Raw genomic sequence first — 14,264 nt, 5'->3', positions numbered from 1 at the left:
TGGGGGAGGGGAGGGGGAGGGGATGTGTTAATTTCTTCTTTCTTGCAGCCATCCGCAGGTGGGCGGAGTAGGATTGTCTTCCTGAGAGCTGAACAGAGGCACTTTGGTTTAACATTTCAGGCAGAGGGGCAGGGTTCCCTGAGGCAGGCCATTATGTATGATTATAATAACAAAAGCAATGGAAAGCAAAGGTTAAAGTCAAAGAAACAGATCAAACATGGAGTCCGATTTAGCTCTTCCCTGTTACACTGTGTCTGTGAATCTGTTTCTGTTTTGTATATAGATTCATTTGTATTATTTTTTAGAGTCCACATATGAGTGATATCATACAGTATTTGTCTTTCTGTCTGATTTACTTCACTACGTATAATATTCTCTAGGTCCATCCACGTTGCTGCAAGTGGCAATATTTCATTGTGTTTTATAAGCCGTTCTCTTTTTTTAAAATTACTGTGGTAAGAACATTTAACATGCGATCTACCCTCTTAATAAATTTTTAAGTGCACAATACAGTGTTGTTAACTACAGACACAGTGTTGTACAGCAGATGTCTAGGACTTAATCATCTTGCATAACGGAAACTCTATATCCATTGGACAGTGCTCCCAATTTCCCCCTCCCCCAATCCCTGGCAACCACTGGTTTACTGTTTCTATGAGTTTGGCTATTTTATTCAAAATTTTTTTTCTTTTCTTTTTTTTTTTTTTTTTTGGCCACAACACGCGGCTTGCGGGATATTCCCCGACGAGGGATTAAACCCATGCCACTGCAGTGAAAACCCGGAATCCTGACCACTAGGCTACCAGGGAAGTCCAAGTTTGACTCTTTTAGGTACCTCATAAAGGTGGCGTCATGCAGAGTTTACCCTTCTGTGACAGGCTTATTTCAGTTAGCATAGTGTCATCAAGACTAACGCATGTTGTCACGTGACATGATTTCCTTCCTTTTTAAGACTGAATAATACTCCACTGTATGTATATACCACATTTTAAAAATCCATTCATTGGTCGATGGACATTTACGTTTGTTACATCTTGGCTGTTATGAATAGTGTCACAGTGAACATGGGAGTACAAATACCCTCTTTGAAATACTGATTTTAATTCTTTTGGAGAAATAACCCAGCAGTGGAATTGCTGGGTCGTATTAATTTTTTGAGGATCCTCCATACACTTGAAGCCGTTCTTGAAGCCTCCCTGCAGTGGTCGCAGATCTCGCCCTGAATTCTTGCCCTAACACACTTGTCCCAGGCTTGTCCCTGCCCTGTGGCTTCTCCCTGCCCCTCTCCCCAGCCTCTGGCCCTATTTCTCTGGCTTCGACCTTCTCCTCCTTCCCCAGCACTCAGCCTCTCCCCTGCTGACAATTTGCATTGCCTTTGGCGAGCCCATCACTCCCATTCCCATGTGCCTGCGAGCCCTCCCCTGGGCACCTCCCCTGAAACCCATCCAAACCAGGAGAGCAGTGTGTGTGCTCCTGCAGCCGGGGCATCTCTGGCAGCCCTGCGTGTGCAGCTTTGTTTGTGGCTGCCCTGCCCAGCCCTGTCTGTGAATGGGCCTCCCTCCTGCCTGGGCTGGTAAGCAAACTGCTGGGACAAAGAGAAAGCCTGCGGAGCCTGTCTCCTTTAAGGGGTGCCCCCCCCACCCCCCTGCGACAGGGCCTGGAATGAAGTGCCCAGAAGGGGCTCAGCCAGTGTCTGTGAACTTGCTAAGGGAACGTTGGTTCTGTCTGAGGTATGGCAGGAGTTCGGTGTGCTGCGGGAAGGAGTGGCAGTCCTGTCTTCCTGGGCCAGCCGTGGGCGTGCTTGGGAGGCGTCAAGCCCTCGAAGAAGCAAATGACATGTGGTTTCCTTAAAGCCAATTCAGTTCGGCTTCTCACCAAAGCAGGATCACAACCACAGGGGCTGCGCCCTCCCTGCCCAAAGGCCAGGGCTTGAATCACAGGTGGGAATGGCTCACAAACCAGTGACCTCCTCCGTAAATGTCTCAGGCTCGTGGCTCCCACCCCATTTTTGTCCACCTTCCCATGCACTGCACTTGAATCATTTGTGCTCTAAAATCATTGATGCCCCAGTGGGACAGTGAATCCATTCCAGTCTCCTTGGCCTTGGAGTCCAGCCCTTTCCTGTCTGAGCCCATCTGCCTCTCCAGCACATCTGCCCCCCATCCTCCTGGGTGCTGGTGGGCCCTAGCCCTCCCTGGGGCAGCCTGCCCCTTGATCCAGGGCACTATAAGTTCAGAGCTTATAATGGGCTTTCTGGACCCCCTTTTCCATCACCTTCCTCTGGACATGCTTCAGTTTTGTGTGCACCAGACCAGTGTTACTGCAGCCGAGGTCAAATGTCACATCACAAAGACCACACCCCTATTCTTGGTCTCAGCTGACCGCCAGCTGTTAACTCCAAGCCTGTTTCTGGATCATTAACCTGCCAATGGGTATGAGGTGTGTCTCCTCCCCCCCACTCATCCACAACCCCCCCCCCAGGTGTTCAATTCAATAAGAGAGTCTGAAAATTGAAGGAACCTTCTAGTATCAAAAAGCAAGAGACCTTGGAACAGAGATTGTTGAATGAATGAAGGATCCAAAAGAATAAGGCTAGAATGATTTGATGATTGGTGAATACTTTGGGGGCAGGGAGCCTGATGCCCCTCATATCTTACATAACGATAGACTCTTTCTGGCTTGGAAGGAAAGATCAATGAAGGACGTGGCCAGAAGCAGGATTTTCACATTCAGAAGAGCTGGTGTGTATGTTTGTGTGTAGACCATGCATGTGTGCCTGTGTACACAGCATCCCGGGGGCCTTCCAGCCTGAGAGAGAGATTCAGAGACAGGAAGAGCCCTGCCCCTCTGTGCTGGGTACTCCTCCCCACTAACCCAAACAGGACACCCTTGGGAGAAGGGCTGTGGGCAGGGCACTTCCAAGCTGTATTTCTACAGCATGGCTGGCTTCCTTAGAAACCGACTAGAAAGGATCTGCTCTGAAGATGTATTACAGAGCAACTTGTGCTTTCAATTTCAGTGTCCTCTGACTTTCCCGAAGTGACCTGCCCCTCGGACTTGCCCTTGACGCATTAAGAACTTTGATCTGCGCCTTTTCCTGTCACCTTGATCAAATCCCAAATTCACATTTCTTCCTTCTGTGGCCTCGTTCTCCATTTCTAAAGGAATTGCAGACTTTGCACTTTGATTTTTAGCGGTGGTGGTGCTTCCTCAGAGGATAAGCCCATTTATCTTTATTTAAAGCTGAGAAAACATCCAAATAGATGATTACTGATCCTCTTCTTTCTTCCTGGGCTTCCAACGCATGGCTTTCTTGCCTGGGATCCTCTGTACAGCTGGGAGAGGCACGGAACTGAGGTGCTGACAGCTTGTGTTGGAATCACATGGTGTTTACTGTGCTGTGAGTTTATAACGGCTTTGTTTCCATACTGACAGCACACGCCATATGGAGAGAAAAAATGCTGTCAGATGAACCCTTGAGGAATCACAATATGGTACATGAAATCTCATAATTGCTTTTGGAAATGGGGGAGGGCCCCTTGCTCAAATCACATAAGCAATGTGGTGCTCTCTGCCATAATTGAATAAAACGGGAGTTTCACACAAGGTAATTTCCTTTGTTCTGTGTTTGTGCTGGGGAAGCTCAGCTGACTGGGGAAGGACAGGGAAGTTTGTTTTCCTCTCCTTGGGGGATCAGGCTGAGTGGGAGGTGGTGACAACGCAGGCTGTGTCTGTAGAGCATTGTGCTAACAGGTGCGGACTCCAGACCTGTCACCCTTCTGGCTCCCTCCAACCCAGACTCCCTCCTGTGGCTGATGATAACTTGACATTTTATTACTGTCACTTGGGATCTTGTCTGCTCACCCCCCCCACACACACCCCCTTTCCAACAGAATCCAAGATCGCTGAGGGCTGGGACCATGTCCCATTCCCCCCACTCCCGACCCCCACCAATCCTGGCACACGATGAGGTGAGTTAAATGTTTGTTGGAGTGGCTATTCCCGAACCATCTGTGCATGGAAAGGTAAGCTGAGTTAAGGTAATAGTTCAAGGCTAGTTTCAGCCCCCAAACCAGTTGAGGAGGGGGCCAAGGGGAGACTTGCAAGGTGGCTCATCCACTTGACCAAAGTATCCTCTCAAGAGAGAATGAGGGCTTCCCTGGTGGCGCAGTGGTTGAGAGTCCGCCTGCCGATGCAGGGGACGCGGGTTCGTGCCCCGGTCCGGGAGGATCCCGCATGCCGCGGAGTGGCTGGGCCCGTGAGCCATGGCCGCTGGGCCTGCGCGTCCAGAGCCTGTGCTCCGCAGCGGGAGAGGCCGCAGCAGTGAGAGGCCCGCGGACAGCAAAAAAAAAAAAAAAAAAAAAAAAAAAGAGAGAGAGAATGAGAAATTTGTGAGTGCCTTCTGATACAAGGTGTACTTAGAACTGGTGGATTCCTACAAAAACCATCCTTGCCCTCAAGCAGTTTACCCATGAAAGGAGAAATGGGCTATAAAACTCTCCAGCCCCAGTCAGTTGTTCTTTCAGTTGCAAGAGACAAAAACCCAGCACTGACTGGCTTAAGCAAAGACAGATGGCTAAAGGTGCAGGCGCTGGGCGGGCCTCAGTAGGCTGCCTTTCGGGGACTCCTGTGATATTCACAGCTCCAGGCTTCTCTTCCTCACTCAGCTGTCCTTCCCTTGCACTGGCTTCATCCTCCATGGGCTCTCACTGGTGGGAAAGACAGTCGTGGCAACTCTTGGCTGACCAGTCCTAAGGCCTTGTCATCCCACAGAGGAACAAGTGTCTTTTCTGGAAGTTCTACCAAAAACCCTGGATGGCCTCCGAGGCCCCCTGGGTCACATGCCCTGAACCGATCACTGTGGCCATGAAACAGAGGGCTCTGATTGGCCAGGACTGAGTCGCATGCCCATCCCTGGGGCTTGGGAGGAGTTGCTCCCTTAGGACCCTATGATGGTATTTTACAGACTCACAGAGAGGAGGTTCCCCAAAGGAAGGGAGATGGAACAGACCAAAACCCCCACTTCCACGATGATAACAGATGGTGTTTATTAAGCAATTCCTTTGTGCCAGGCTCTCACTGCTCCTAAGAGATAGTACGATGACTGTTCCCAGTTTACAGATGAGGAAACTGAGGGATAATGTGTCAGGTCAGTTGCCCTGGGGCACACAGGCAGTGAGTAGTGAGGCTGGGATCTGAACCTAGGTTTAGCTCCAGAGCCCTTGCTCACAGCCACCACCCTCCCTACAAGTAATGGCTGTACCTCTGTGGATAAACTCTTTGGGTATGAAAATGAGTGGGCGTGATGGTTCTGTTCCTGTCTCCTTGTTGTGTTCCATATCTCCAGGGGGCGGTTCCTGGCCCCTCCTCTACACTTGGCAAGGATACAGTCATTCCATCCTCCCAGGTAGTTCTTCTAACCGAGGTCTACCTCACCCTCTTCCTGGTTTCCCCATGAAGTCACCTGAGTTTTCCTGGTGCAGCCACAAAATCAAAGGGCTAATTTTCAGTGCTTTGGAGGGTCTGAGGCAACAAGTCTCAGCCAGACCTTTGAGCATCTTTCTGCCCAGAGAAAGCCTCTTGCAGAGTCATTGCAGGAAGAACCAGAAGGGACCCTCCCATCTTACCTCCAACATGCATCTTCATTATCGAGAGGAAGCGTAAGGCCCAGAGAGGGCAAGTGTGTTGCTTGAAGTCACACAGCAAGTCATTGGCTAGAACCCTGGTCTCTAGGCCTCTGTGCTTTGAGTCTTGCACTGTTATTTCCTCTTCAGAACTCTCTTGGCTACTGAGTGGCTGAGGTCTGGTCACATCCTGTCTCTGTGCCTCTAGCTCCTCAGCTGGAAAATACAGGGTTTTCATAGTTTGAAGCATTCTAAGACTGGGCTTTGCTCCAATTGGGCAAATATGAAATTTTGTTTACTGTATTCATTAGAATATTTGAATTACAAGTCATTTTAAAGTTTGTTCAAATTGCCCTAAATAATGCTCATAAATAACCTTTTCAGATGTGGTTTGGGCTGCAGGCATAGTGTGATCCAGAGATTCATAACTTCACCAGAGCACCTACTCATAATTTTCCCAGCTCTGACTTCCTCTGTATGTCAACCTTATCCGCACAGCAGCTTGTTGTGCAGTATCAAGAACACTGCAGCAGACCCTGGCCTCACACCCATGCACCCCAGTACCAGAGGAAGAGGGAGCACCTTGGCTTAGTGTCGCCCAGGCGACGTCTGTGGTTCGTGCTGATTTTACTGGCTTGGGTTACATGCCCACCACCCTTATCCAGTCCCTGTAACCACGGAATGTGACATGCGGATCAGGCAGTCAGGGGCAGAGCCTTAGTCCCCAGAGCTGCTAGCATTTCCGTACAGAAATCAGGACACTGGAAAGGGAGTGGGCTGGGGAGTAGAGGCAAGGTCATAACTGGCCCCTCTTTCTACACTGACCTTGACTCTTCTGAGTCTGCAGAGTCTGGAGGTGGATAAAGGGTCCTGAGAGTTTGCCAGTCACCTTGCTCCATCTAGCTGAGGCAAGAACCCAGGTGTGGGTTGATGGCTCTGTCTGGCCCTTTGTGGGTCTCACCATATTCTTCTTTTCTTACCTCTAGAGAGAGATTACTGCAGTTTATGTGACAAGCAGCCAATTGGGAGGCTGCTTTTCCGGCAGTTCTGCGAAACCAGACCTGGGCTGGAGTCTTACATTCAGTTCCTGGACTCAGTGGTAAGTCCCTTCGCTGGGGGGAAGAGCCCGTGGTCCTTTGTGATCAGCGATCGTTTTTGTCCAAAGGAAAAGATAGACCACGTGGCTTACGTGGATACAGAATCAACTTGTTGCTTAAGAAACTGCCAGTGCAGACTTTGAGAATGCAGACTTGTCTCCAGGTCATCACCTGCTGCATGACCCTGGGGGGCCACCTACCACTCTGGGCCTCGGTTGCTGCTGCTTTAACACGAGGTTCTGTCAGTTCTCTGATTCTGGGAGCCTGGGTTATTGTGCAGTAGTACCTAGGAAGTTGGGTGGTTTTCCCAACACCCCAAGGTGTTGGATTCCCAGGCCCCTTCTTCCAGCTGAGAACCCGTTTTCTAAAATTCCAAAGCTTGTGTTTCTTTGTGTGCTTCTTTACTGTCTGCTTCCCCACTAGAATGCAAGCTCCCTGAGGCCAGGGACCTGGGCTTCCAGTTCACCTCTGCCTGGCATTGTGCCCAGCCCATACAGGCATTCAGTAAATGTTTGTGGGAGGAACATGTGCTGGCCATTTCAAGGCAATCTGACAGCTGCTGGCTGCGCTGGCTGCTGGCATACACAGCTGTGACTGACACCACGGGGACTTCCTTCAGATGTACTGGTCGTTCATTTGTTTAACAAATGCTATATTACTCACCCATAAAAAAAGAATGAAATCGTGCCATTTGCAGCAACATGGATGGACCTAGAGATGATCATACTAAGTGAAGTAAGGCAGAGAAAGATAAATATCATGTGTGGAATGTAAAAAAATAATACAGGGCTTCCCTGGTGGCGCAGTGGTTGAGAGTCCACCTGCCGATGCAGGGGACACGGGTTTGTGCCCCAGTCCGGGAGGATCCCACATGCCGCGGAGCGGCTGGGCCCGTGAGCCGTGGCCACTGAGCCTGCGCGTCCGGAGCCTGTGCTCCGCGGCGGGAGAGGCCACAGCAGTGAGAGGCCCGCGTAATGCAAAAAATAACAATAATAATAATGCAAATGAACTTATTTACAAAAGAAAAATGACTTGCAGACATAGAAAACAAACTTAAGGTTACCGAGGGGGAAAGGGAGGGGAAGGGATAAATTGGGAATTTGGGATTAACAGATACAGAGTACTATATATAAAACAGGTAAACAACAAGGACCTTCTGTACAGCACAGGGAACTATATTTAATATCTTGTAATAACCTATAATGGAAAAGAATCTGAAAAAGAATATATATGTGTGCATATCTATAACTGAATCATTTTGCTAGACACCTGAAACGTAAATTGTCTATACTTCAATTTAAAAAAAATAACAAAAAACAAATGCTGATTGATCTGTGTGGGCTTTTAGGACAGGACGTAGGAACACACAGGAGTTCCTCAACACTTGCTTGGGAGGACAGGGCACCTCAGCCTAGCCTACTGCCCTTTAGGTGTCTGTCCAAGGAAGGTGGACAAGGAGTCGGGAGGTGAAAGATGAATCACGGTCAGTCGTGAAAGGAATGGGGTCATTTGGGCCCCCCCCTTTCCAAGGCAGGGGGCCAAGGTGCTGTTGTTTCCTAGAGGCCCTAATGCCATCATTGGCTGCAGCCATCCTGACCTCTGGCTTGGTGTGGGGGACAGCCCTATGGGGCCCAACTTTCTGTGTCTGCTTTAGGGTCTCAAGGTGGATCTCTAGACCCACTGGCCGAACTGTGCCCTGAACTTCTCCACCAGAAGTCACATGGGCCCCTTGAAGTCAACACATCCTTAACAAACTCAGCACCCTCCCCCAGCTCCCCACGGCTACCAGCCCTGACATGTTCCCTATTCCAGTGACCAGCACCCCTCCATCACCCACCCCCGAAATCTTTGCATTGTTCTTGACCCCTCCCTCTCGTCATTCCTCACCCAGCCGGATCAAGGACCATGTGCCTGGCTCCTGACTTCTCCTAGCCCAGTTCCCTTCCCTCTACAACCTCTCTCCTTGTCTCCATGCAGGCTCTCGCATGACGCACACAAGTGATTACCATAGATCTCAACCTCAGCTGAGCAGTAGAAACACCTGGGGAGACTTAAAAAAGATACCAATGCCTGAGCTGAAGCCCAGACTCATTAATTTCAGGCTCTGGGGATGGGGCCTGGTATTGTCATAACTTTTTATTATGGAAAATTTCAAACTATAAAAAGTAAAAGTCTACAGAATAGCATAATGAACCCCCATGCACCCTGCTTCAACAATTATGGATTCAAGGCCAACCTTGTTTCACCCACATCCTCCCCTCCGGCGCATTTTGCAGCTGATCTCACTTATTCATTTTATCTGTGAACATGTCAGCATGTATATCTAAGTGATGAGGGCTCTTCAACCAAAAAACCACAATACCATTATTACAGCTAAAAAAAATAATTTGTTACTATCATCACATAATCAGTGTTAATAATCAAATATCATCAGTGTTCAAATTTCTGATTTTCTCATGCTTTTTGTAAATGCATGTCTTAACAGTTTATAATCATCTCCAAGAGTGTCCCATAGTCTGAATGTTGTGTTCTCACCCCCATGTGTCGTTAAATAAGTTCCTCTGTATTTCTTGTAAATTGCTCAATCTGGTGGTGGTAGGGGACTGACTTCATAAGTGGTTTCAGGCTCTTCTGCTAGGGGACTTTTTTTAAAATATATTTATTTATTTTATTTCTGGCTGTGTCGGGTCTTAGCCGCGGCACACAGGATCCTTCATTGTGGCGTGTGGGCTCCTCGTTGCGGTGCGCTGGCTTCTCTCTAGTTGCGGCACGCGGGCTTTGTTGCCCCGCCGCATGTGGGATCTTAGTTCCCAGACCAGGGATCCAACCCGTGTCCCCTGCATTGGAAGATAGATTCTTAACCACTGTGCCACCAGGGAAGTCCCTGCTAGGGGACTTATAATATTTGGTGTCTGTCTTTTTGAGATGGCAGCAGCCATTGATATTCAATACCCAAATCTATTGATTAATTAGGGGTTGTGACATGGCGACATTCTGTCATTCCTTCTTCATTTGCTAACTGGGAAACACTTCCTTTCTATTACTGTTTGGTCACCAAATGGTAAAGTTCATATAGGAATTGCTTGATTCTTTCCCCATGTCTATGTTTTCAAAGTACCAAATTGGTTCACTAGCATCCTCCAATGATAAACATGGGGCATTTTGATACATTGGTGCTCCATGGTTTCATTGTTGGTCTGTGGAGCCCTTCAGGTTGGCTTTTGGGCCCTTGAGAGGACCCCAGTGGTCATTGGCAGCCTCCTTGCTGTCTGGTGTGATGCAGTGTTCCGGGCTCATCTTGTTTGTTTCCTGCCCTCCACCTAGAGTTTGTCATTTCTCCAAGAAGCCCTGGTTCCTTTTACTGGGCAATGGTACTTAGAGACTACAGTTTGGCACTAGGGGTGCTCATTACCTCCCACGGGATTGGCCACTGTTTGTAGCAGACATTGGCAGTTTTCACATCTCTCAGGACTGTACTGTGTGTATGTCCAGAGTTGGGAAACACTGACATCCAGAACAAAGTCCAAGTTCTGAGGCTGACCTACTAGACCTTCCACCAGCAGGCCCCTGCCCACCCTTTCATCTTTGGCCTTCACGGGGTCTTTCTTGAGCCCCGCATTCTGGTCCCCATCTGCTTCTGGTGGCTTTGACTGGCCAGGCTGGTTAAAGCCTCTCAGCCCTGACTCCCTCCCTCTCACTACTCGAAATGCCTCCCGGGCCCCCTCTGCCCGGTGAGTGCCAACTCATCCCCCTGCACTCTGCTCTCAGAAGCCTTCCCCATCCGCCCTCTCTCCCCACGTGCCCTCTGCTCCAGGCCTCAACACACACCTGAGCCTCACGCACCTGAGCCTCATTACTGCGTGGTGCTGGCAGAATGGCGCATGGGGGGCGGGGGTTGCAGGCCCCTGAGACAGACCTTGAGGCAATGCTGGTGCCACCTCAGCTGCCAGGGAGACTGTGGGCAGGTGCTTGACCCCTCTGTGCCCCGTATCTCATCTGTAAGCGGGGCCATAGTTGTACCTGATGGTGGTGGACGTGTTGAGGAGAGACGGAGTGAGTTCACGCCACTCAGGGCAGTGTCCGGCGTGTCACAGACGCCTGATGAACGTAGCCAGTAGGGCTCTATTTGTGTGCCTTTCTCCTCCACTAACTGGAAGTCTCTGGGTGGCACAGACATAGCTCATCATCTCTGAATCCTCACAACACTGAACCTGCCAGGTGATCAATGCTCAGGACTCACTGGGAGCTGGTGTCCATGGCTGGAGTGGAAGGAGCTAGGGCAGAGGGGTCTAGGAGAGGTGACAACCATCAAAGACCTTGTGCCATTAGAGAACTCTGACTTTGAGTGAAGCAGGGGAGCCACTGGAGGGTTTTGAGCAGAGCAATGCCATGGTCTGATTTAGGTTTTTAAAGGATCCCTCTGGCTCCTGTGTTGGGAAAAGGCTATGGGGGGGGGGGCAAGAGTCAGAGTGGGGAGCTCTGATGGGTGAGAGCGGGTAGTTGCTCAAGCCAGGGTGGAAGCAGCCGGCCGTGGTGACAAGTGGTAGGATTGGGGGCATGTTTTGAACCAGAGCTCACAGTATTTTCTGATGCCCTGGGGGTGAGAGAGAAGAGTTGGTGATGACTTCAAAGTGTTGACCTGAACCAGTGGAAGGATGGAATGAGGGTAGGGCTGTGGGAGGTTTGTTTGGGGGGAGGTCAGGGTCTTCACCTGGGGCACACTCAGCTTCCGATGTCTACCAGACGGCCCAGTGGAGATGTCCATGCGGAGGTGGGTGTCAGAATCTGGAGTTTGTGAGAGTGGTCTGGGCTGGAAATAGCAGATTGGGAGTTGTCAGCACGTAGCTGGTACTTAGAGCCACGGGCTAGATGAGCTCACCAAGGAGGTGAGCGTGGATGGAGGAGCTGAGGATCAAAGTCTGAGCCCTGGACAAAGGCTCCTCCCCACTTGGAAAAGATGAGGCATCGGCAGCTTTGGGACCTGTCTGGAGAGTCGATGAGGCAGGGCAGGGCAAGGCTAAACCCAGGAGCCAGTGGAATTTTCCAGCCACGTGTCTTATTAGACGTTTATAGTCAGTTTGAAAAGAAGAAGAAAAAAACTCCAGTGGATGCCTCTTTTCATCCTGGTCGTGCAGACGTTCTCTCTTGCTGGGCCTGTACCAAGATCTCTCTTTTGGAAAGGAAATGTGAGTCTGGCTCCCTGTGTCGACACGTCAAATGCTCCTTACACATGCCTTAACGCCGCCGCCCCTCACGATAGGCTCACCCCATCCCCTCGCGTTTTTGTCTGCATCTCTGGGAATTAGCAAGGCCTTTCATTGCCCATCCTGACGTGTCAAATGAACAGCCTTTGGAACACCTTTTACGCATGAAGACTTTACTGAGTTTTCCAGGGCTGGCGCAATGCTCGTCTGAAATACCTTTTTTCTTCCATCCTGACTGGAACTCCGAGGAGGGAGGAGGTGGCGGCGTCCTTGGTGTTGCACATCGCTCCAGTGCCCCTGGCTCAGTCACAGCCATACACACCGTTCCCACCTCTGTGCTGAATTTCTACCAAGTGGAGTTTTTTAAAACTAACCCGTCTTCGTCGGCTCTGACGTAGCCCCCAGGAAAGGCTGCTCCCCTGCACAGTCCTAAAGACTGAGTTTCTCAAGTCAAGCAGAAGACATCGGCTGTTTTAAAATGGGGCCTCTGGGTGATTTGGGGGCAGCAGAACTGTTTGTGCATCGTTCATCAGACTGCAGGGGCAATTCGGCCCTTAGTCTCGGTTGTCGAGCAGCTTCTGGGAGCCTGAGAAGGACTCCCCCCATTGCCCTCCCCTCCAGGGAAATGGAGTCAGTGACCCAAGCCAAGGCCTTGAGTAGATTTGGCTTCTGGAGGGCCAAGAAGATTTGCCTAGCTGGTCAGGGGATTGGAAGGGCTTCCAGGCTCACGCCAACCTCCATAGGCCAATAGGGTCTTGCCATGGGCCTCTTAAAGACTGATGTACTTCTGGGAGCCTTGATGGCATCTCAGCTCATTTGAAACCCTCCCATCCCCAAGCACGGGTGCAACTTAAAAGTTTTCAGGCCTCTTCTCTTTGGGATTAGGGGAGGTTTGGCAGATACTCAACCAGATTTACTCAACACACATTTATGAGATGTCTCCAATGTGTCACACTCTGTTCTAGCAGTTGGAAACTACAGAGTGAGCAGGAGAAGTAAGTTCCTGCCCTCATGGAGCTTGCTTTCTGATTAAATGCAAGATTGAAAAAGAAAGAAAGAGCATTTTCTAATGAACTAAGAGATACTAGCTATAAGTTCAGACACCTGTCAAGTATTCATTATCTATTGCTGGGTAAGAAATTACCTAAAACTTAACAGCTTGAAGCAGCAATAAACATTTATCATCTCATAGTTTCTGTGGGTCAAGGATTTGGAAGTGGTTAACTGAGGTGCTACTGGCTTATGGTCTCTCTAAAGGTTACATCAAGATATTGGCTGGGGCTGCAGTCATCTGAAGGCTTGATCTGTTTCCAGGCTTGCACACATGGCTGGCAGGTTGGTGCTGGATGTTGGCTGGAGGCCTCAGCTGTCTTCCATGTGAGCCTCTCCATGGACTGCTTGAGTGTCCTCACAACATGGCTGGCTTTCCCCAGAGCAAGTGATCCAAGAGAGCATGGTAGAAGCTGCAATGTCTTTTATAACCTGATCTCAGAGGTTCCATACTGCCATATCCCTGATACTATAGTGGTTACGTGGGTTAGCCCTATTCAGTATGGAAAGGGCCTTCTCAAGAACATGAATAGCAGGATGTGAGGATTATTAAAGTGTGCATTTTGGAGACTGGCGACTACAAATATGACTACAAATGGACTACAAATGGAATCTCATATCAGGAAATGCTAAAAGTCACTCTAGCCCAGAACTATGGCATGTGAAATCAGTGGGCTATCACCTGGTTTCAGATATGTCTAGTTATCCTGGAATTTGTTGTAAAATGAATTGAAATGCCTCACCAGTGGAACTAAATATTCTGCTTCTCTTATTTTTGAATCATACCCAGTATTTATTTTTGTCTTTCTATCACTGCTGTGATCTCCCAAAAGAGGGAGGGTGGAGGGTGGTAATCATTCTTCACGTGGACATAAAGACCCTCAGAGCAGTTGGTAAAGCCTGGGAGCAGGGTCATCTTGAAAAAGTACCACTTGTAAAAAAAGTAGGTTCATATACTGGACATCTGTGGGATTGTCCAGTCTCCTGGGTGTCCTACCTGTACTCCCAGACAACATGGCTCTCGTAGAAGCTGCCATGTTCTTAATGCTGTCACCTGAAAACCACAGCTGATTGGAGCAGGCATGAGTCTGTGAGCCAGTGCAGATCAATGAGTCCTTTCTCTGGGGTTTATAGACTTGAGGGGAAGTCCTTCTCTGGTAGAGGAGGCTTAGAATAAAAAAACCTGGCTGCCAGGTTTCGTACCACTGGAGCAAGCCAGGCAGCACTGAGGGAGAATGAGGCAGACACACACACAGACACACACACACACACACACACACACACACACT

At 49.5% G+C, this 14,264-nt stretch overlaps 1 protein-coding gene across 1 annotated transcript in view; it reads left to right on the top strand.

The window, feature by feature from the left end:
* Positions 1-14,264, top strand: part of GRK5 (G protein-coupled receptor kinase 5) — a 233,670-nt gene that overhangs the window by 163,490 nt on the left and 55,916 nt on the right. The window contains exon 3 of the mRNA XM_007469576.1: positions 6,611-6,723. Within this exon, the coding sequence (XP_007469638.1) occupies positions 6,611-6,723 (113 nt within the window). The remainder of the gene's footprint in view (positions 1-6,610; positions 6,724-14,264) is intronic.

This window comes from Lipotes vexillifer, unplaced genomic scaffold (assembly GCF_000442215.2).
Source record: "Lipotes vexillifer unplaced genomic scaffold, Lipotes_vexillifer_v1.1 scaffold240, whole genome shotgun sequence".
In the NCBI taxonomy this organism is placed as follows: domain Eukaryota; kingdom Metazoa; phylum Chordata; class Mammalia; order Artiodactyla; family Lipotidae; genus Lipotes; species Lipotes vexillifer.
The sequence above is the reverse complement of the archived record's forward strand: the minus strand, read 5'-3'. Positions and strand labels throughout refer to the sequence as shown.